The sequence below is a fragment of the Nannobrachium achirus genome (genome assembly GCF_963921795.1).
Source record: "Nannobrachium achirus genome assembly, chromosome: 24".
Taxonomy (NCBI): Eukaryota; Metazoa; Chordata; class Actinopteri; order Myctophiformes; family Myctophidae; genus Nannobrachium; species Nannobrachium achirus.
The window spans coordinates 19,549,370-19,572,954 of NC_137831.1; the positions used below are offsets into that span (position 1 = coordinate 19,549,370).

General features: G+C 43.7%; 1 protein-coding gene and 1 long non-coding RNA gene across 2 annotated transcripts in view; one reads left to right on the forward strand and one right to left on the reverse strand.

Moving 5' to 3' along the window:
• Nucleotides 1–424: 424 nt before the first annotated feature.
• LOC308280129 (DNA-binding protein SATB2-like) overlaps nt 425–23,585 on the reverse strand; it is a gene marked incomplete at its 3' end in the record, with an annotated part of 34,955 nt that continues 11,794 nt past the window's right edge. Inside the window, exons 5-12 of the mRNA XM_080720392.1 lie at nt 20,872–20,974; nt 16,637–16,687; nt 15,644–16,035; nt 14,948–15,130; nt 13,361–13,576; nt 12,369–12,521; nt 8,728–8,919; nt 425–1,168 (exon numbers count right to left, since the gene is read on the reverse strand). Of these exons, the coding sequence (XP_080576518.1) occupies nt 425–1,168; nt 8,728–8,919; nt 12,369–12,521; nt 13,361–13,576; nt 14,948–15,130; nt 15,644–16,035; nt 16,637–16,687; nt 20,872–20,974 (2,034 nt within the window). The remainder of the gene's footprint in view (nt 1,169–8,727; nt 8,920–12,368; nt 12,522–13,360; nt 13,577–14,947; nt 15,131–15,643; nt 16,036–16,636; nt 16,688–20,871; nt 20,975–23,585) is intronic.
• On the forward strand, nt 4,294–4,744 carry LOC308280465. Its single transcript, XR_013961736.1, has 2 exons — nt 4,294–4,459; nt 4,647–4,744. It is a non-coding gene; the product is annotated as an uncharacterized lncRNA (long non-coding RNA).

Here is a 23,585-nt window from a genome sequence, read left to right on the forward strand (position 1 = left end):
CACAAAAGTAGTGAAAACAGCCGATCTACAAGCACACAACGCCTCGCACCGCGAGGCGTTGTGTGCCATGATGTGTGCCATGATGTGTACTTTAAATCATTTTTAAAATGGTTTTGGACATACAAGGTTTCCACCCGACAATGACGAAATACAACTCATGTAATTGGCCCACTGGCTCGTCACTTGCCATGATCTGAAATGGCAAATCTTTGAGTAGCAGCGGCGCCATAGAGAGAGATCTCTCTCTATAGCGCGCAATGAGGGCCTCTACAACTCTTTTTCCCGGGCCGAATCAGGGGCCCAGCACGTCCCTGGTGTGTGGCGAGTAGATGTGTGTCTTGTACCATGTAATAAGGTGTTTCTTGCACATATCTATGTTCCCATCACGTCCTGTCTCACCTCATGTTCTCTCTGTTCCCTTCTGTTATCTCTGCTGCTCCCCAGAGTCATGGGGGCTTTCTGGACCACTGAAAGGCGACATGGAGGAGGTGGTCCTTGGGGCCAAGGCTTCTCTGTCCTCCACCTCCACCTTCTCAACCTCCATATCCACCCCGGCCCCTCCACCTTCACCCCCGCTGCCTCCTCCCTCTGTTCTGTACACTTCCACCGAACCGGCGCCGTCCTCACTGGACTCCTCGGAGCCCGAGAGCACCTCCTCCTCGCCGGTGGCGCAGAGGCCCTCTGCCGCCCCCAGGGGCCCGTTGGCGGGGCCCGGGCTCTCGCCGTCCTCCTCGGGGGCGCCGGGCTCCCTGGGCTGGCTGCTGTGGTGCTTGACGTGATAGCGCTGGTTCTGGAAGAACTTGACGATGGTGTGCTTGGGTAAGTCCAGCTGGGCCGACAGGGTGTGGATGGCCTCCTGGTCCGGGTAGAGCCCCACGTCGCCGATGAAGCTCTGCAGGATCCCCAGGGCCTCCAGGGAGATGCGCGTCCGCGAGCGGGCCTTCTTGGGGCCTCCACTGCCAGCACCGCCGACCCCTGCCCCTGCCCCTGCCCCAGCTCCAGGGCCCGGGCCTGGGCCTGGGCCTGGGCCTGGGCCCGGGCTGGGGCCCAGCCCAAGCTGAAGCACCTCCTCTGGACACCTCAAGACGGGTAAAGGGGTGTGGTGTACCTCCTCACGCACTGGGGGGGATGGGTCCTTCAAAGGTGGTAGGGGCAGTCTGTGGAGTGCCTGTGAAGAAAACCAGAAATCGGTCAATCGATTATATTTCATGACTATAGACCCTGTTAAATAAATGGTGTCTGTGTACTGCTGAAACTATGTAGCTCTCATGTTGCATCAAGAAAAAAAGAGTCGTTGTCGGGTGGAAACCTTGTATGTCCAAAACCGTTTTGTATTCATCACTTTAGAACGATTTAAAGTAGTGAAAATAGCCGATCGACAAGCTTGTAGATCAGCTATTTTCACTCGTTTTGTGTGACGGTCTTGTGTGATGAAGCAGGGCTTTACGTTACGAAAAAACATACAGATTTGAAACTTGGAGATACGAGGTTTCTGTCCCAACAGTGACGATTTCTTTCCCACGTGGGAGCCCCATGCTAAAAATGTCTGCCCTGATGGCAGGCACTTTGAATGAAAGAGCACGCCACAATAGCATATAAGTGACAGTCCATATGCCCATACCATTAACACAATCCTTCACATAAACTACAGACTGACCAAAGTCACCATGATGATCGACATTCACTTCCCTTTTTAGCAGGCCCCCTGTTGTGGAGATCTTTTACAAAAGCAGTGCTTGCGAAAGTCTGATTGACCAGAACTCCATCGCCCACCATTACAAACACACACGTGCGCACACACGCACACGCGCACGCGCACACACACACACACACACACACACACACACACACACACACACACACACACACACACACACACACACACACACACACACACACACACACACACACACACACACACACACAAGCCGCCAAGCTCATCACACAAACAAGTACACTAACAAGGGCTTATTAGCAGGGTGGGGTGGCTAGCACGCCCAAACACAGGAATCCGACGCTATAAATCTGTGGTCCGTCAAAATTAAAGGGGCTAAATAAAGATAATAGTAATTCCTTTTTTCCCCCCCTTGCTTCAATAATTACAGGGTATGTTTCGAGTAATATTGAGGTTAGGCCAGACTGGCAAGTATTTTGGTTTGGGGAAGGTTGGGAAGACAGCGGTGTGGAGGGGGGGGGGGGGGGGGGTGCATTTCTAGCAGGAAATGACTTGTGGGACAAAAACAAGATTAGGAGGAGGGACGTTTTGAGAAGCAGGTGGTGACATGTAGGGGTGCGACAGTTAATTGAACTAATCGATTTAATCGGTTATAACAAATTATCGATGATTGATTTTAATGCAAAAAGAATACATTTTAACTTTTTTCTTTCAAATAAAACAATTATCTGAAATAGATGATCTGTAAGCTCACAACATGTTGCAATGCGATGCATTGTGAGCTCGTATATCTGCATTTTCGTGTCACACTGTTGTACAATGAAGTACAAAATAAAACAAAATAATCAGACTATTCCATTTAGTTGATCATAAAAAAATCTGTTCTAATCTTTTTGCGTTGATTTGTTAATATATATACCACGCTTCTCGTTGATTTGAGTATTTGAAGAAGTAGTTGATGGAATAATTGCTTAGAAGTGGATGGTGAATATATATATATATATATATATGGTGAATGATATAGTTAGTTATAATAGTGCTGAACCTTTAGACATATCCCATGAGAGAGAGGGAGGGCTGATGTGGGGTTAGTAAATAAACCTTCTTTTTAATCAATATATGATGTATTTTGTTGTAGTGTAAAAGAGGCTACAAGATAGATAGATAGAGTGTTAAAGATATCAACAAAACACTGTCAATGATTGTGTCCGAATTTTGCTCATATACACTAAAACGCACACGCATGTGTGAGCAAAAAAAAAATAACCTTGTACATGCGTGCAAGGAAGGAAGGTTTGGAGACATGCTGATTAAGATGTAATCGTCATCAATCAACTTCATGATTGATGATGCTGACTTCATTTCCAACACACATGGCATGCCACCACTACTGCTGCTACAGATTCATAGTAGGGGAGCGTGCACGTGTGCGTGTAATGTCTGTGTGTGTGCGCGCATGCGCGCGTGTGTGTTTCGTAGTTAAATTAAATCCAGGCCAAAGAAGGTTTCGCAAAATGCATTGGTTCACACATGTTTGTGTGCGTGCGCTCGCCCTGTACACATGTGCGTCTGCGTGCGTGCGTGGGGCCCGTTTTCACACAGATTCCTGGCTGTCAAAATTGACAGTAGATACCGTATGTATGTACAGTGCATGGGTGCTGTGCGTGCGCGTGACGTGTGCGTTGCTCCAGCTGCGTGCCATGTGTTGTGGTGTGTGTGTGTGGGGGGGGGGGGGGGGGGGGGTGACAGTGGAGATGGGAATGGGTGGGTGGGTGTACACGGAAGGACGCAGCAGACACAAGCAAACCAACAAAGAATGATACTACCACATCCACAAGTACGCAAGACAGGAGTACCACCCATGCTTTGTACTGGACCCTTTGCAGATAAGACTGCCATTCTTTGGCATTCGCTACCATATTCTACACTGACCTCTGCCATGAGGGAACAGAGTTGTACAAGGGACGAGGTCTTGACACAGGCCCAGTGGCGCCGGCAGTGGTAAAATAGTGAGGGGACGGTGATGTGGGCGTGGCCAGGTGGTGACGTCATAACCGTAACCAAACGTACACCTCGGACTTTAGTATAACAATCACAACAATCACTAGCACAATGTGTTGTTAGATGACAATTGTTAGTAGCTCTGGATTAAGAATTGAATTCAACTTTTTCACAATACATAGGCCTAACTTGTTTTATCCTGCTTTTCTTATTTCAATATTAATTATTATGCCCTACAATGTTGTACGCCTATGCCTTGTTATGCCTTCTGTAATCTCGGCATGAATGAGGGCTCTGCTGCGCTCAATGTATTTTCGAGAAGTTTAAATGTGAATAGACAACATTCCTGGCCGATTGCAGGAGGGAGGCCCCGCCCCCAAGTCGAAAGGGAACTTCCGGGTTCTCTCTGTCAGGCATGCATATAAACGTGTTGCCAAGTCAATTTATTTACCTAAACTATCTTGTTTTTTTGCTTATTTATATTGCAAGAGTTGGCTTGTTTCGCTTATTTCTCTCACAAATTTTGGCAACACTGCCCAGCGCTGCAGTAAAAGATTATGACAATGAACTGAAAGGGTTAAACCAACGGAGGTTTTTTTTTCCAGCTGTCAGCTAGATGGTGCGGTGCGGTCATGGTCTCTTGATATGCAAGCCACCGCTATCTTCGATGTTTTTATTCTATCTACACCAGTTAATAGTATTGATGACATCCTTAACATATCCTAAACTCAGCAAACTCCCCAGAGAAGCAGCACGACTCACAACAACAACAACAACAACAAGGTAAAACTCTCATGCTAGCTAATTAGCATTGTTAGCTACGATCTTTTACTGTATGGTGACTACTACTCTTGTTACAACTAAGTAAAAGTTATTTTCACTTGTGACAACACAACATTGATTATAATTGAAATAAAAGCTCTTCGCTGTTGTGTTGTATCTGTGAATGCAATTGTTTTCTGTCTTTCAGACCTGTACTGTACGTCCATGCAGGACCAATGAAGCCAGATGTGAGGGTCGAGATCTCCTCATCATATTTATTGCAATAAAATATTTATACACACTTTTCTTTGACTTGTCCATGCCTTTTTTTTAACTGTTGAGGGTTTCAAATGTTGTACTGTATATTGTGTTATTGAGATAAGGAATGTTCCCAATGATGCTTTGAAGGAATGCTTTTAAACACTTGTCATTTTCAATTAATCCAGTTTGTTTTTGTATCTATTAAAGCCAAATGTATTCATTGTTTTGACGTGACAGTTTAGGATTTAATGATTAAATGAGCATTAAATATGAATGGATATTTATATTGCCTTGATTAGGATTAAATCGATGATTTACAGTGATATAGTGAAATGAACACAGCATAGGATGCACATAATAGGTGGGCTAATGTGTATTATGTCTATTCTGGAGTGGGTTGAGTTGTTGACAGGCCTATTTGTAAAAACATTAATGCATATCACACAACACAAGCCAACTGTGACTTCATGGTGACATCCCAGAAGAGTGGAGAATGGAGAAGATGACGTTTGACATGATCAACCAGCGTTCTGAAGGGAAAAGGTTTGCTAGCTAGAATCATACAACATTCGCTTCCATGAAATACTGATTAGGTTCAATGCTTGCTTTCAAATACACAAATCTGTTTATTTGTAGGCCTATATCAATTCAATTCAAAGGAGCTTTATTGGCATGAGAAGACATGTTTATATTGCCAAAGCAAGTGTCAAATAAAATAAAAACAGTTTAAAATGGCGAACATATAATATGACATGCAGTTGGAGGGAGTACAGCATTGTGTAAAAAGCTATGTCGCATTGTGACATTTTATATATATATACAGGGTATAAAGCTTTTGAAACAATTTAAATAGCGTTATTTTTTAAGAAGTTTGCATATGAAAAAAGGTAGTTTCATGACAGTACACTAGTACAAGGTCAACTAAAAGCATACGCCCAAGAAAGCCTATGGCATTGTTTCAATTGAGATCTCTTTTTTTTTCCTCCAACTCATAACATTGAATGACGGCAGAACGGGTGTGTATCGTCACAACTCATTTATTTATCAGCAGAGTGGATGAGTGTTGCCATTAAGTGACATTGTTAACATAAGTTACAAAGTAAAATTACAAAGTAAAACAATCCCGTCTCATTAGTTAAGAGGAGAATCAGATCAGATGAACGTAAACAGGAAATCGCGCTACGATCAAGCCCAAAAAAGGGCTTCCGGTCGGAAGTAGGGGGCGTGGCCAGGCATGTTGTCTATAAAGTAAGGGAAATTCCAGCTACTGTATAGTGAAAGTTAGAACGAACTGCTTTTACATCGTAGTCGACTGAGTGAGGAGAGAGAGAGTGACCGAGCCGACGCTGCAGCCCGGCCGTCAGTGAAGAAAAAAGAAAAGTAGACCTACTCACATGTTTTACTTAAGTAAAAGTAGAAATACTCTGTTAGAAGTCCCATGTCCAAAATACTTGCATAATGACGTTTTGGTATCAAAATGTAGCTACTGTATAAATAAAACGTAGTCATTTGCAGAACGTCCCATTTCACAGGTTTTAAAAAATGTACCGTAGATACAAATATTTAAGCAGATCTTGTATTTCATTTCTAATGGTCTAAATATATAGACTGAACTGGTTAATGTATGCCTTTATAATAATCGAAATCTGCAAAGTAACTTAACTGTTTTCAAATATTTGTAGTGGAGTAAAAGTAGCCTACTATATTTGCCTCTGAGAAAGCCTAAAAATTGTACTACAGTAGGCTACTTGAGTATAATGTAGGCTAATTTGTTACTTTAGGCTACCATGCACTGCAGCCTGGCCGTCATCAGAAGTTCAGAACCGGTTGAACATGTAAGCAGACAGACTTGTGTATTGGAAGCAATTAGCATGAGTGACTGGGGGTCGCACTGGGCGGGGCTACTGCCCTCGCGCCGGTCGAGGAGAAAACATACAGAAAAAAAAAAAAAAAAAGCTCGATAGCCTAAAAGTGGGGTGGCAGTCCAGCCCAAACAGTCCATGGTCCGGCGCCTATGCACAGGCCAAACCGGAGCTTATACTTCTGCCACGGTTTCCCACCGCAGAATTCACGAATGAAGGTTTTTGGATCAGGGTTTTTGGGTGAAAATTAACCACATGAAATCTAGCGCCCCTATCGCGGGATGATAAGCGGTCACCGATGGGTGTGGGGTAATGGGGGATCTAACCCATCTAATGAACAATAAACAATTCTGGGCATGTCGAACATTCGGGCGAGAATGACAGATCTGCAAGCTCGCACTGCATCACGATGCGTTGGGAGAAAATTAGGGGGCCAAGGAGAGACCCCTGGGGGTTTACGGTAAGTGGTTCAGGTTTGGGAAACAATATCCTATATCTCATGTGTATTTCTCCCTTAAATGTGTAAGTGTACAACCAATGGCGGTGAATGTGTGGTTTAGCGCCGTCGGGGTTACAAAATGTACACCGCAAGGAACTCCTGGTTTCAAGTGCTATACAGTATGGACGTGTTCCCTCATCTCTCTATCTCCCGCTCCTTCCCTTCATCCAATTGCCCACTGTTATCTTCCTGCTCTCTCTCTCTCTCTCTCCCCTTTTCTCATTTCCCCTGCTTCACCTTTCTCCAGTTTTTCCCTCAATTTAGCACCCCTTTTTCCTTTTCACCCCTCTCCTTATTTCTCTCTCACTCTCTGTGTTTGTTATGCTGTCTCCCAGGCAGGGACGTGCAGAGAATTTTAGAGAGGCAGGGGCTGAAATATCTAAGAGGGCCTTTTGGTGAAAATATAGAAAATAGCAGACCTCCAAGCTCACAAGACGCGTTGTGAGATTGGAGGTCGGCTATTTCCGGTACTTGATACCACACTAAACTAAGCATAAAAAAGGCAATGTGGCATACAGCATGTATTTCTACACAGAGACGGCAATTCTTTCAACACGAGATGCTGCCTTCAAGTTCAAGAGAGTTTGGACAGGGGCAATTCTCTTGAATGCTGCCTTCAGGTATGGCATGGAAAGCGGGTCATTTGCATTTCTTTCACCAGAGTAAAAACTGCATTCATGGTCTGGAGAGGGCACTTTTTTACAGACGGGTAAAAGGGCCGGGGCTCAAGCCCCCTTTGATGTTTATGTGTGCACGTGCCTGCTGTCTCCCAGGCGCCAGCAGTGTTCAGCAGGGCGTTCTGTGCACTATGTTTAGTAGCTCTTTACATCCCAGCCTCCCTGTGTCTCGGCCTGACTGTGGAATGAGTTAGTGGCGACCACAAATGACTTCCTCATTATGATGACACTCACTTCATCACAACACTGGAGGAGGAGAAGAAGAAGAGGAGGAAGGAAGTTAATGTGAACCAGGAAATAGCTTTTCTGTTATTTTTTTTTACTGTTCATCTTGTGTGCGCACACAGTAAAATGGACTGTTCTGGGCCTGGTTTGCAGTCTTGTTTACATCCCCCAGTGAAACAAACACAAATAGATTGTAGCTCTTAACTCGCTCTTAATAGGTGTAACGTTGTCCGAATATTGTTTGTATATTGTTTATTGCGAGTGCAACCGACGGAGAAGTAGAACAGATTTTTCAGCGGGGAATACATTTGCAGGGACACTGTACTGTGGAAAAAAAGACAACTTCTGGGAAGCCCCACCTCCTAGAACTCTTTCCCAGGCTTATCTCTTCGCAGATCAGTAAACCTGGCTACGAAGAAAGAGAAGAATTTACCTACATCATCCCACGAGGGAAATTCAGTTTTCAGCTTAACCCAGCTGAACCCAGTGCTGCCCACAAGGAGCACGAGGGAAGGGGAGCAGTGATAGCTGGAGTGGGGAATCGTACCTGCAACCTCTGGGACCTCCGGAGTCCTAGGTATGGACACTAACCACTCAGCTATCACTGCAACGCGAGGCTACCAACCCACTAACCCACCTAAGAACCAGTCAGACAATCAGCAATCCACCCTCAGACAGAAGCAACTTGCCAATCAGCAAGCCACCCTCAGACAGAAGCAACTTGCCAATCAGCAAGGCAGCCCACAACCAACCAACCAAACAGACCTGTGAGTCGGGCAGGTGCAGCACAGTGTGGAACCTCTCTGTGTGGTGGTGTCTGGACTCCTCCTCGTACACCATGTCCCTGTCGGCCTGGGACAGCGACAGGAACCTCCGGATGTTGCACAGGTTCTCCCACAGGGTGCGGTTCTCAGGGCTGGGGCTCTCCTTCCACCTCAGCAACTCACACAGCCAACCCTGCAGCACCGAGAGAGAGAGATGAAGGAAGAGTCCAAATATTCCTCAGAGGCTAAAATCTCATCTAATGGTGGTCCGTGGCTCAAATGCTGAATGAATAATGGGCCTTGATATGAAAAAAGGTTGAAAACCACTGCCCTTCACATAGAATTCATGTGTGTGTTTGTGAATAAAAGATGTGAACCCGCTTGGTCTGGGTGGAGGCCGCGGCCATCATGTTTAAAAAGTCCTGTACGGTTCAGGAAAGTAGTAAAAGTGTATGTATGTACAGTGCATGGGTGCACTGTACAATACAATAGGGCCTGTCTGTTAATACAGTGACCTTTAAGCCAGATGTGTAGTTATCGTAGGCAGCTAAACTTGCCAGTTTGGGGTAAGCTGTCTACAGGCTCTGTCTAAAGCACTGGTTCCCAAACACTGGGTCGGAACCCATTTGTGGGTCGTGGACACATTTGCATGGGTCCCTTAATTTTCCTACATTTAGTTTTTAAATTTGTATTATTTCAAAACATAAAAAAAAAAAACATTCCCAAACAACCAAACATTTTCATGAATAAGTAAAAATCGAACCTCTGTTCGAAGTGGAGCTGTGTGTGTGTGTGTGTGTGTGTGTGTGTGTGTGTGTGTGTGTGTGTGTGTGTGTGTGTGTGTGTGTGTGTGTGTGTGTGTGTGTGTATTGCAGTCGATGCTCAGGGCAGGCTAGACTCAACAGCACCTCTCTGGTCACCCAGGGTACTCAGGCTACACCAGAGGCTACATACAGACAGACAGACAGACAGACAGACAGACAGACAGACAGACAGACAGACACACACCGCCACGTATAGGGAGCTTGTGTTCCACACAGCTCCAAAAAAGAATCTAAGAAATTACATAAAATAGAAAACAAATGTTTAAGAAGTAGTGAAAATAGCCGATCTACAAGCTCTTAACGCGGCATGAAGCAACGCTTTGTGAGCTTGTAGCTCTGCTATTTTCACTAGTTTGGGTCCTGGGCAAACGTCTAATTTCTCTTTTGGGTCTTGAGCTAAAAAGTTTGGGAACAACTGGTCTAGTGAGCACTGATAATGAACCTGTGGGCCCTGATCGCAAAAAGGTTGAAAATATTTTGTTTGGTGCCACGTGCCGAACTTGTAGATCTGTTCCTCTTCATATTACCTTTCCCACCCTTTTTTTGTATTAATGGACTCATAGACGTGTCATAGTAGCAGGATAAACACAGCTGCAGCCATCAAAATTAATAGTTTGTTTTAGGTATGACACGACTGTTGAAAAATATTAGCAATTCTTTACGGTCCTTTTTATATAAACCAATCAAGTTGACTGACTGTTTTACAGCCTGCGTGTGGGGGTGCTGTTAAGTTTTATAGTCCATTGACACACACATCTAGTATCTGACCGCTACCTCCCGTACGACAACCTTGTGCTGTCGGCCACAGCAGTGCTGCGGTTGCCGTAGCAGTTGGGGCACCTCTTGCTCAAGGGCAATTTGGCTGTAGGACGACTGGAGGGAATGGCGCTTCCCTGTGTGTGCAAGTGTGTTTGTGTGTGTGTGTGTGTGTGTGTGTGTGTGTGTGTGTGTGTGTGTGTGTGTGTGTGTGTGTGTGTGTGTGTGTGTGTGTGTGCGTGCACATGCATGTGTTTCAGTGTCTGTCAGCAGAGCAGAGCCGGAGGAAAGGGTTGAAAGAGGGGAGGAGGAAAGATTTGATTATCTCCGCTAGGCTGACCCAGGCGCAGCTAGACTCTGCCACCAGCTGTTGTTTGTGAACCAGCTCCTACACAGCGGCACCCTGGTGCTAATCTGATCAACCCCCGCCGTCTTCACTCCCTCCCTTGTCGTCTCTCGCTCTCTCTCTCTCTCTTTCTCTCTCTCTTTTTCTTTCTCTCTGCAGCGATCTATCTCTTTCTTTAACCAGTTAAACATTGTATGCTTTGTTGACCATATAACGCTATAATACTAGGCCACCTCTTTCCTTCCCTCTACGCCAAATCCTGTCACCGAAAATAGCCGATCTACAAGAATAGGCACGCTAGGGTTCATGCGGTTCACCTGTTTTATTTAAAGGACAACTTTGTTTTCATTTACTGCTTTCTATCGTTTTAGCGATTGCGTACAAGTGGCTAAATGTGTCTTTTTAGACACAATAAGCCCATTCCCAAGATGCACCATGTGACTTATGGGGGCTACTGTAAATAGTAATAAAGAAATTGCCGGCTTATTATGTCTAAAAAGTGTCATTAAAATCGCTAAAACTATAGAAAGAAGTAAATGAAAACATTTTAACACTCATCTTTTCTTTTCTCTGATTACAATCTAAAATATGAGCCCTTGTTTAAAAAAAAAATCAAACCTTGGTTCGAAGTGGAGCGGTGAATTTGAGCAGCTATACCCTATGTGAGTGTGTGTGCGTGTGTGTGTGTGTGTGTGTGTGTGTGTGTGTGTGTGTGTGTCTAGGCTGCACAACAGTGCCCTCAATCTGTTCCTGTTTTTATAGTTAACTAAATGTACTGACATATTATCTTGTGGTGTTTTGTATCTGCTTATTGTAAGTCGCTTTGGATTAAAAGCGTCTGCTAAATGCCTAAACTGTAAACTGTAAACTGTGCCTGTGAGTGAGTGGTGAGTGTGCCTGGCCTGCACAAAACAGCGCCCCTCCTTTAACTAGTGTGTTGTGTGTGGCCACTCAAGGTATTGCCAGGCTACGGACACGGCTACCCAGCCAGCCACCCACCCACCCACATACCCACGGATATACCTGTCTATTGGGAGCGCTTTCACCGCTCCAAAAACAAAGTTGTCCTTTAAGTAGCAGAGTCTAGCTACTTTGAATTTCTCACCATCCACTCATTGCTTGCATCCATTGTACATTTGTATGTCTCTCTTTAGTTCCTGTCAATCGCTCTATCTTCCTCCTCCTCTCCGTCCGTCTTTTTCAGACCGTACAACGCTTTATCTTTTCTCAATCTTTCTCCTCCTCTCTCTGTATCTCCTTCTCTCCCTCCACAGCTAGCAGATGGGGCCAGTGAGCCGTGTCCCCTGTGTGTGAGCACTGCCATCAGAGATGTGAGACTTTAGCCCAGTCTGCCCACGCACGCACACACTCACACAGCAGCGTGTGTGTGTGCGTGTGTGCGTGCACGTCAAGACTCAGTAGATGAAATAAAACACTGTTTGTCTGTCTATCCTCTTCTGGGAACCGACCTTTAGTTTGAGAAACAATGGTGTTGATTTGAGAATCCCCTCATTCGCCAATGGATTGATCAATTGATTGCTTGATTTTTCCCTTTTCACTATTTCTCCTTAACAGTTCATTGAGCAATGGGCTCGATGCAGGGGCTCGCTCGTGGAGGTAGTTTGTGATGTAGACCTCGTGGGGTTTATCCCGTCAATAAAACACTGTGAAACTCACCAGTAGCGTAGTTAGTTAGTGTGTTCTGTGCAGACTGACCTGGCTCTTATTGGCAGCCACCTTGGCAAACAGAGCCTGGGACACCTTGGCTCGCTTCATCTCCTGCTGGATCTCCTCATAGATCCCAGAGGTGATGTTTGCCATGTTCTCCAGCTTCAACGGCATGTCTGCACTGACCAGAATGGGCTTCGGCTGCAGGAGAGAACAGTATAACATTACAACCTCTGCTGTCAGTGACTGCAGCTCTTCAGACTGGCGCTAACCGCGTGTCTGATTCTGTTACTGCATTTCAATGGATGCGATGTAGTTATAATTTAGTCACCAGCTCTTGTTAATACATTTCATTGGTTCAATAGCTCACATTCACAAAATGATTATTCAAACTATATACGGGAAGAGGTGTGTATTATTGTTTCGGATGCATGTTCCCCCTCACAGACTGCCTGATTCATGTATCAAGAACAAACAGATCGTGAGGAAGATCTTTGTGTTGCGAGCTTGTAGATCTGCTATTTTTTTTTTTTAATCGTGAACATTTATCGTCGTTGTCGGGTGGAAACCTTGTATCTCCAAGTTTCAAATGTGTACGTTCTTTCGCAAAGTAAAGCCCTGCTTCATCATACAAGGCTGTGACACAAAAGTAGTGAAAACAGCAGATCTACAAGCACACAACGCCTCGTGTGCTTGCAGATCGGCTTTTTTCACTAGTTTAAGTCATTTTTAAAATGATAAATGCAAAACTAACGGTTTTGGACATACAAGGTTTTCATCGGACAACAACGTTATGCAAGTCGTTGGATATTTCAAAAACGTTTCTATGTCAGTGGTGCTGCGAAATGTAAAGAATACATGTATTCAAAGATTTGCACACATTTTCACGACTTTTCAAAAATAGCAGATCTACATGGTGCCACGCTGTGAGCTTGTATATCTGCTATTTTTCAATAGCTAAAGTATAAAATAAAAATCCACCTTGGGCCCTTGTAACTCAGTCCCACTTTCCCCCCCTTGTGACGCACCTGGCAGTGTACCTGCATCAGTCTCTGTGGACTGGGACTGCAGGGGACCATGTTGTTGGAGAGATTGAGGTTGGGGTTGTTGCTTCTCTCTCTCTCCTCCTGGTAGACGCGGTCTCTCTCGCCCTCCGGCAGGTTCAGGAAGTTCTGCATGGCCTTGAGGTTGACCAGCAGGGACTGGGAGGCCGAGCGAGGGTCCTCCTCCTTGCGCAGGATCTCTGATAGCAGTCCCTGGGGGGAGCGCACACACACACACACACACACACACACACACACACACACACACACACACACACACACACACACACACACACACACACACACACACACACACACACACACACACACACACACACACACACACACACACACACACACACACAAAATACCAGTAAGACTCCCTAATCGGGAGATAAGCGACCGTCAGGTCGCAGCGTGATTTTAGGCCATATGTTGATGACATGATTGTAGACTAAGTGTGTACGGATGTGCGTGATTTTAGGGCAAAATTTGTAGGAGCAGTGTCCAAAAATGTGTTTGAAAAAATCGGCCTGATGGTGGCGCTATATGGGACAGATCCATGTTGATGACATGAGTGTAGACATACTGTGTAGCGATTTGCGTGATTTTAGGGCAAAATCTGTAGGAGTAGTGTCCAAAAATGTGTTTTAAAAAATCGTCCTGAAGGTGGCGCTAAATGGGACAGATTCATGTTGATGAGATGATTGTAGACATACTGTGTACCGATTTGCGTGATTTTAGGGCAAAAATTGTAGGAGCAGTGTCCAAAACACACACACAAAATATAATCAGTGAAATATTGTTAGAGCTCTTTACAGTTTTTTGGGACCTTTCAACCTTTTTTACAGTGTGGCTCCTGCGGAGTGAGGCGTCTCAAAGATGGGAGTGTGTGCGTCTGTGGCTAATCTCCCAAACCACTACACTGATCAGCGCCAAATGTCTTATGTCTTATGTCTTATGCCAGCAGCCAGGAGCCAGTAGCCCACGGAAAATAAATCCTCAAATCATTTTCACATATGTATACATATTATGTGTATATATATTCTTCTTCTTTTTTTCCTTTTTTTTGCACCTTTTATGAATTCATGATCTGATGACTAAAATAATCCATAAATCGTCGTTTTTGGGCAGAAACCATTTTTTTTAAAATATATATACATTTGCCGATCTACAAGCTCACAGCACGTTGCGATGCCTTGTGAGATTTTAGATCATCTATTTTCAACGTTTTCAAAACAAATAACCATAACGATAAAAGCAACGGCGAGGTTTCCACCCCGACATTAAAGGAGCTATAGTCAACCTTTTCTTGAAAAATGGATGCTAAAATAAAAATAATGTTTCGAAAATATTTTATAAAAAAATAAGCTTCATATATGTGTTTCTATTCAAAAATGACCACAAAAAGCATAAAATAATGATAAAATAATCATTTTGGCCATTGTCAGACCGACACTTTGTTTACATCCTAGTCTATAGACTAGGATGTAAACAAAGTGTCGGCCCTACAATGAAAAAGTTGACTATAGCTCCTTTAAGGAAACACAAACCTCGGGGGGCCTGCAGTGTGACCCGTGTTACCTGGGTGCGGTTGAATGCCACGCGGGCGAACACGGCCTGCGAGACGCTGGCTCTCTTCAGCTCCTCGCGGACGTGGTGGTAGATGTCAAAGGAAACCTCGGAGGCCGAGGGGTTGAGGCCGCCGGGCTCCATGCCACCGCCGGGTGTCTTGCAGGCTCTGGGGATGGGCGGGTGGTTGAGGAACTGATGGTGGTTGACGCCCTGCGGGGTGGCCAGTTACAGTTATTACATAATCGCCTTTTTTTTTAATTACTTTAGGCCAGGGGTCTTCCTCAGAGTTACTACAGAGCGGTCTCCAAATCTTTGTGTGATAGAAAAAATATATATTAACCACTTGAACCCTAGCGTCCATATTCGGAGAACATTAGCCCAAAATAGCAGATCTACAAGCTCACAACGCCTCGCTGCGAGGCGTTGCGAGCTTGTAGATGGGCCATTTTCAGCTCTGGTGTAGAGGGGAAAAAGAGCAGACTAAGTACAGAGTGAAAGGTCAAGTTTATTAAGTATTGACGGTTCAAGTGGTTAAATATCTGTAAACACAAATTGACATGAATCCAAAATACACTGACGATTGTGCTGTCAAACAATGAAACTATATGGATTCTATGATAAGGTAGTCAGGGTCCCTGATTCATCTCTCTCTCAACTAAAGGGGTCCTTGGCCTGAAAACGTTGAATGACAGAGCCATGCCCTACCTGCTGGGGGTGCTGTTGCTGCTGCTGCTGCTGCTGGTGGGCTATCAGACGGCTAACGGCTAACTGCTGGTTGATGAGGTGAGCCATGGCCAGCTGCTGGCGGACCAGCTGTGGGGAGAGCAGCGCTCCGTGGCCCAGCATGGGCGGCATGGAGGAGGGAGGCGCCTGGGCGCGCAGCGGCGGGCTGGAGTGGTGCTGTCTGTGAGGGTGGGGGACGGCGTGCGGCTGGCCCGGGGTCTGGGGGTCCCCGAGACTGGCGTTGTGGGGTGGCGGCGGGTGGCCGGGCCCCGGGCTCCCCAGGGGTCCTCGGTGGTTGGGGGAGGGCAACAGAGACGGAGTCCCACGCTGCTGGGCGAGAGCGTTCAGGTCTGCTGCGATCATGTCTCTCTCCACTGTGTAGACACAGGGGTGTCACAAGGGGGGGGGGGGGGGGGGGGGGAGTGGGACTGAGTTACTAGGGCCCAAGGTGGAGGGGCCTGGAATTATTTTATACTTTAGCTATTGAAAAATAGCAGATATACAAGCTCACGGCACCGAGTGCCGCACTATGAGCTTGTACATCTGCTATTTTTGAAAAGTCGTGATAATGTGTGCAAATCTTGCTTCTGGGGGGTCCTTGGAACTAAATATTTTGAGATGGGGGGGTCTGTGGCCAAATACATATCATTTTGGGGGTCCTTCACATGAAAAAGCACCACTGACATAGAAACAAAAAAAAACATAGACTTAAACACATTTTCACCATCGTTCAAAAATAGCAGATCTACAAGCTCGCAGCGCGTGAGCTTGTATATCTGCTATTTTTCAATAAAGTACCCAGGGCCCAGAAATTGGTGCGACACCAGACACACACACACACACACACACACACACACACACACACACACACACACACACACACACACACACACACACACACACACACACACACACACACACACAGGTCCCAATGGTTTGCGGCGTACATTAGTTTTGTAACAGGTGATGTGATACCTTTGATATCAGGTTTATCTCGTCCAGACCACAGCTTCTCAAGGTATTCACCTGGAACAGAGGGCATCAAAGAGGACATCAGTTATTCAGTCTGTCTTTCCTGTCTGTCTGTCTGTCTGTCTGTCTGTCTGTCTGTCTGTCTGTCTGTCTGTCTGTCTGTCTGTCTGTCTGTCTGTCTGTCTGTCTGTCTGTCTGTCTGTCTGTCTGTCTGTCTGTCTGTCTGTCTGTCTGTCCAACCACACGTCTAGAGCCCTAATTAAACTATCTGCATAGTCTAAATTGCATAGCACATGTCCTTGAGGGCGTGTTCAGTTGCACTTTTGCTACTTTAAACGGCATATAATCTGGTCGCAAATTAAGATGCAAAGGGGTTGTATTTAGTCTCTTAATTAATCATGGGCGTTTTTGGGCGAAACATGAATTAAAAGCAATCACAGTGTCGTCTCCCATTCTCTTTAAGAGCCAGGTTTGTGTGCACCCTGCACATATTTAAATGCTGGATTAGACAGGTTGGGGAAGAAGTGAACAGTTTGTCTGCCGAGGAAACGGAGTGCCGCGTTATGAGCTTGTAGATCTGCTATTTTTGAAAAAACGTGAACGTTTGTGCAAATCTTTGAAAATATATTCTTTTAAAGCGAACATTTTAACTCAAATCAAACATTTTTTCTCCTTTTTTATATCAACCACTTGAACCTTAGTGTCCTGAGAACTGAGCTTGTAGATCGGCTATTTTCGGCAAAGAGGTTTGTGTAGGGGGGAAAAAGAGTACAGAGTGAAAGGTCAAGTTTATTAAAGGACAACTTTGTTTTTTTACAATAAGGGTTCATATTTTAGATTGTAATTAGAGAAAAGAAAAAGTGAGTGTTAAAATGTTTTCATTTGCTTCATTCTATTGTTTAATCGTGTTTACCGTGTTAAAATGTTTGGCATGCATACGCAATTACATGCGTACAAGTGGCTAAATATGTCTTTTTAGACACAATAAGCCAGCAGTTTCTTTATTGCTATTTACAGTAACACTTCTAGCCCCCATAAGTCACATCCAACCATGAAAGTTTGCGTTGTATCTTGGGAATGGGCTTATTCTGTGTAAAATAACATATTTAGCCACTTGTACGCATGCCCCCAAACACTGAAATAAGAATCTCTAAAACAATAGAAAGAATTAAATGAAATCATTTTAACACTCATCTTTTATATTCTTTAATTACAGTCTAAAATATGAACCCTTGTTGTAAAAAACTAAAGTTGTCCTTTAAGTATTACGGTTCAACACAAATTGACATGAGTCCAAAATACACTGATAATTGTGCTCTCTCTCTCAACTAAGGGGTCCTTGGCCTGAAAATGTTGAAGATCCCTGCTTTAGGCTCTCTCCTACTGCCCTCATACCTTTATCTGCATGTTCTTATTTAACCGTCTGTCCAGTGTGGACAGCGTGGCTCTCCTTCTGCTTATGGTCTTTACTGTTTGGGTTATGAGTCTGGAGTTTGGGGCTATTTGGAGCATAAAGGTTAGTGAGTGAGGTTTGGCACTGAAGATGAGGGTTTACCTTGCCCACTCTGGGCTTGAGGGCAGAGCACGGCATGCCTGTGTGTGTGTGTGTGTGTGTGTGTGTGTGTGTGTGTGTGTGTGTGTGTGTGTGTGTGTGTGTGTGTGTGTGTGTGTGTGTGTGTGTGTGTGTCTTTGAGAAACACATCCTCCCTCTCTAAACGTTGGGGTTTGGAGCGAGAGGCTGCTTTCCGTTATGATTGGTTAGCGGCGTCATCTCAGGGAGGCAAAGGAAAAAGCTGTTGACTAACATTGTAGTTCAAGGGTCTTCGACGTTTTCAGGCCAAGGACCCCTTAGTTGAGACAGAAAGATGAAGCAGGGACCCCCACAACCTTTTCATAGATTCCATGTAGTTTAATTGTTTGACAGAACGATCATCAGTGTATTTTGGATTCATGTCAATTTGTGTTATCAGATATGTAACCACTTGAAAAGTCAATACTTAATAAACTTGACCTTTCACTTTGTACTTAGTGTGCTCTTTTTCCCCTCTACACCAAAGCTCTTTGTCGAAAATACTGCGAGGCGTTGTGAGCTTGTAGATCTGCTATTTTCGGCTAAAGTTCGCAGAATATGGACACTAGGGTTCAAGTGGTTAATATAAAAAAGGAGGAAAAAAGTTTCTATCAAACAAAGATTTGGAGGACCCCCTGTAGTAACTCTGAGGACCCCCCTAGGGGTCCCGGAACCCCTGTTGAAGACCTCTGTTGTAGTTAATCTTTGAGGCTAATTTCATACTTCATCTTGTGATCCTGTCGCTCGACAAAAATGATGTTGTGTCGACACTTTTTCCACTTGAAAATACTTTTTTTGTGGCAACAGGGTTGTGCCTAAATGAAGCCTTCACTCAAGGTTCGTGGAATGTTTCTCTGTGATTCCTTTGTTGGTAAAAAGCCTCAGTACTTTGATATATGAGCTGGCTGAAGTAGAGCCTGAGGTTTATTGAATAAGCAAGTTCTTGGGCAACACAACAATGTGCCTTCAAATATTCTTATATAAACAACACGCAGGAACACAAAAGCATGTAGCTCAGCAAAAGCTGGGAGTGAATATTAATAAGATGAAGATCAGATCTGATAATGCTGGGCAGTTTTATCATGTGCATTATTGTTATCGGTATTGAAATAAAAATAAATATTCATATTTGTTAAATCAAATATATTTATAGTGTATGTAAATATTCTTCTTTTCGTCTTCTCTGTGTTTGATCTGATACTTTCAAGTATAAATTTGGCTTTTTGGCTTTCAAAACATTAATGCGACTTGAGAGAGGATTTTGGCCCCAGAAGAAGTTAATGTAAACTCCTGGGCCAATGAGTCTAACCAAATCTGTCTGAACAGTACTAAAGGCTGTTCACACAAAGCTTTCCAATATTTTTAGATCACAGCATGACCACTACACCACAGATTATTTAACAGTAAGAAAATGGCCATTTTTTGTTCATTTTCCCAAAGCCACAGTTTACTTTATTCAAATGTTTATTTTTTAATGGTTTACACTGGTGAAAGATGTGAGCAGTCATCATTATTACATGGAAGTATGTCGGGTCCTCTCCATGCCGAGAAAACACTGCTTTTCATCACCATGTTGTTAAGAAACTTTAATTTAATTACCATATTTCTCTTTGTACGTTGTAATTGATTACAGTTACATTTATTTTGTAATTGAATTACATAAACATGTTTCAGGCAATCAGTTGCTTCCAAAGCCCTGTCTATGTTCCCAGGATTCCCCATGTGTTGGATTTTATGTTCTTTTCTGCATCCCAGTGTCAAACATCAATAACAATACACTATATTTATGTGAGCCTTGTCAAATCAACAGCTCCAGACTAGTACTTAACATATCAATATTATAGTTATAATTATACATTTTAAGTCATAAGTTAGGAAATAAATCCTTGAGAATAGAAGACATAAGACACGATGACAAAAGGGCCAGTCTGAGTGTCAATTGTAAAGTTAAATAAATACTCAGGACTTATTGAGTATTAAGTGGTAATTTGAGAAGCTTTAAAAGATTATACAGATTTGACAGATAGTCCCAGGGTGCAGAGGCTCCCTGTGTCTTTTGAACAGCATGTTTGTCTAAATGTTATAAATGTGAAGGGTGGTGAAAAGTGGGACTGAGTAATAGGGTCCACGGTGGAGGGGCCTTTATTATTTTATACTTTAGCTATTGAAAAATAGCAGATACACAAGCGCACAATGCGGTACCAAGTGCCGCACTGCGAGCTTGTAGATCTGCTATTTTTGAAAAGTCTTTGAATATTTGATATATTTTTAAGCGAACATTTGTAACTCAAATTTTGCTTCTGGGGGGTCCCTGGAACTAAATATTTTGAGATGGGGGTCTGTGGCCAAATACATATCATTTTGGGGTCCTTCACATGAAAAGGTTTGAGCACCACTGACACACAAAAAAATCAAGATTTTTCAAAAATAGCAGATCTACAAGCTTGCAGCGCAGCACTCTGTGTCGCGCTGTGAGCTTGTATATCTGCTATTTTTCAATAGTTAAAGCACAAAATGCGTAGTAATGCGTTCCCGGTCTAAATGGGTTAAACCCCCTCCCCCTATGAAGAACATTCATGGGGGGCCCGTAGTGAATCCTTGTACCCAGGGCACAGAATTTGGTGTGACACCCCTGGGTGTAGTCAGATTTGGGGACATTAAGGCTTACCTTTGATCCGTTTGAACCTCTTGTACCAGCGGCCAAACTCCTGGCATTTGGAGGTGGAGACGTTGGCGTAATAGGAACTATTCACTATTGCTGCGATCATACTCTGTCAGAGAAAGAGACGGGTATACAGCACATGACAGCTGTGAATGCCAGGCAGATTATGTTTCTGAATCTTCTTCACGTGCCAGTTACCAACATTTTGTTTTAGAAAGATATTAGGCAATAGCAATAGTAATAGTATGCAAGTATTCTTGGGAACCAGACATTCCTGAGCCATGTGGCCCAGAGGTCAGGAGCGTATCTCCTGTTTCTCCCCTGCAAGGCCCGCTTTCGCTTATATTTTATAAAAAAAAAAAAACTAAAAAAAAAACGTTTAAATAATTTGTTTTCCTGTTCTTTTTTTCACCTAAACATCACCATTGGATCCTATTGTTTAGTATTACAATGTCATTGGCCACGATATTTGCATACGAATACCCCCCACAGAGGCTGAGATTCACACAACTTCAAGAACCTTGGAGTCCAGAGTCTAGAGTAGATGAACAACTCTCTCTTTTTCACTGAAGCTATTCCTCACAAAAACATAAGTAAAATATTTTTTTTGGTGATCATTAGAATGTCTAGAACATGTACATTATGTTATTATTTTGAAAGATATCCCCCGAATGTAAATTAGAGCATGATTTATGATTTATGGCTATAAAACCTTAAAAAAAAAAAAAAAAAGTACTCCTACAACACCATCTGAAAGGTTGATTTTTTTTGTTTGCAAGTAGAAATTAATTCGGGCCTTACAGGGTTAACTTGGGGCAGCTTGATGTACAACTACACCCCCTAGACATGACGCTAGTACGTCACAGGGACTTACCCCCAGTCCAACCGCTGATACTGAGTGCCAAGCAGTTAGGCAATGATAGGCATTGGGTTCCATTTTTATAGTCTTTGATGACTCGGCTGGGGATTAAAACCCAACCTCCCAATCTCAGGGTGGACACTGACAAGACCACTGAGCTTGTGGTTAGAATATTAGGCAATATTTAATGTTTAAGATAGCAATCATAGATAGTAATCATAATCAAAACAAAATGTTCTCCAAACTTTACCTCTGTTGGTAACTGGCACACAATTGAGAAACCTCATATCTCCAAGTGTCAAATGTGTATGTATAAAGTATAAAGCCCTGATTCATCATACAAGACTGTCGCACAAAACTAGTGAAAATAGCAGATCTACAAGCACACACACCGCTTCACAGTGCGAGGCGTGGTGTGCTTGTAGATCAGCTATTTTCACTCTTTTAAATCATTCTTTAAATGGTAAACACAAAATGAACGGTTTTGGACATACAAGGTTATAACAGTATAGTACTTTAAAAGTACTATAATTCATCATAAAGTCCTCACCTAAATAATTTAGTACCTACGGTATAAATTTAAACAAATAAAGATGTATATCGAGACAGACAGCCAGAGGATCATAAGAGGGAAACTCGCAAAGCCACAATGAAAAAGAAAAGATTTGTGCCGCCCATATAAGAGACCAGTCAAACCAGTATACATGGGAAAATGTGAGGATGAACTTGAAGATGAGTCAGGCTGCACACACACCACCCACACACTTCCCTTAATTACTAATTAGATCATGACTAAGTACTGTATATAAATCAGAGGTCTAAATGATACACTGAAGTAATGACTGCAGGGTGTGTATAAATATGATAATTGAGGCGCGTGTGTGCGCGCGCACGCAGGCGCATGTTTGTTTGTGTGTTCCGTTCTAGTCAGCAATATCTGTGATTGTGTACTTTTATCGGTGTGTGTACATCTACTGCATGGGTGTCTGCGTCAGACAATGTGGGTGTGTGTGTGGGTTGTGTGTTTGAAGTGTGACTCAATAATTTCAGATGGTGTGTGTGTGTGTGTGTGTGTGTGTGTGTGTGTGTGTGTGTGTGTGTGTGTGTGTGTGTGTGTGTGTGTGTGTGTGTGTGTGTGTGTGTGTGTGTGTGCGCGTGCGCGCGCGCGCACATACTGTATGTGGGTGTGTGTTTGTGTTTGCATGTGTGTCTCTGTACTGAAACGATGTCAGCCACATGTGGTGCAGTACACCCAGTGTGTGTGTGTGTGTGTGTGTGTGTGTGTGTGTGTGTGTGTGTGTGTGTGTGTGTGTGTGTGTGTGTGTGCGTGCGTGTGTGCATGCATGCGAACGATTCCCAGAGGTAAAAGAACATTTAGTTCTTGAAGAAGCAGCTATGTCACTGGAACCGTTACGTTTGCCAACTCTCTGGCTGCAAATGAAGATAAAAAAAGAAAAAACATCCAGGCATGGTTATCAAGTCCCAAGACGTCCTTGGTCTTTTTTTTTCTAGGACTTAAGTAGAGGGGTACCTCTATGGTGAAGTAGTGACATGAGTGACAAGCACCACACAACTCCTGAGCGAAGAGAGAAACCCAAGATGTTGAAATGATAGGAAACAAAGAGGACCACAATTGAAATATTTCTGTTTTTATCCTGTGTGATGCTACTTGACTGCATTCTAATGTGCTATTTTTTATGTGATGTCACCAAATAAAATCAATCAAACAATCAATCAATCAATCAATCAGAAGAACAAAGTTTGTTCTTAACCACTTATGATGTAAGTGATATTTTTTTAAATAGTTAAATAGCTCCGATAGTAATGATTGCTATAGTGTGTTTATTCAATAACAGGGGTC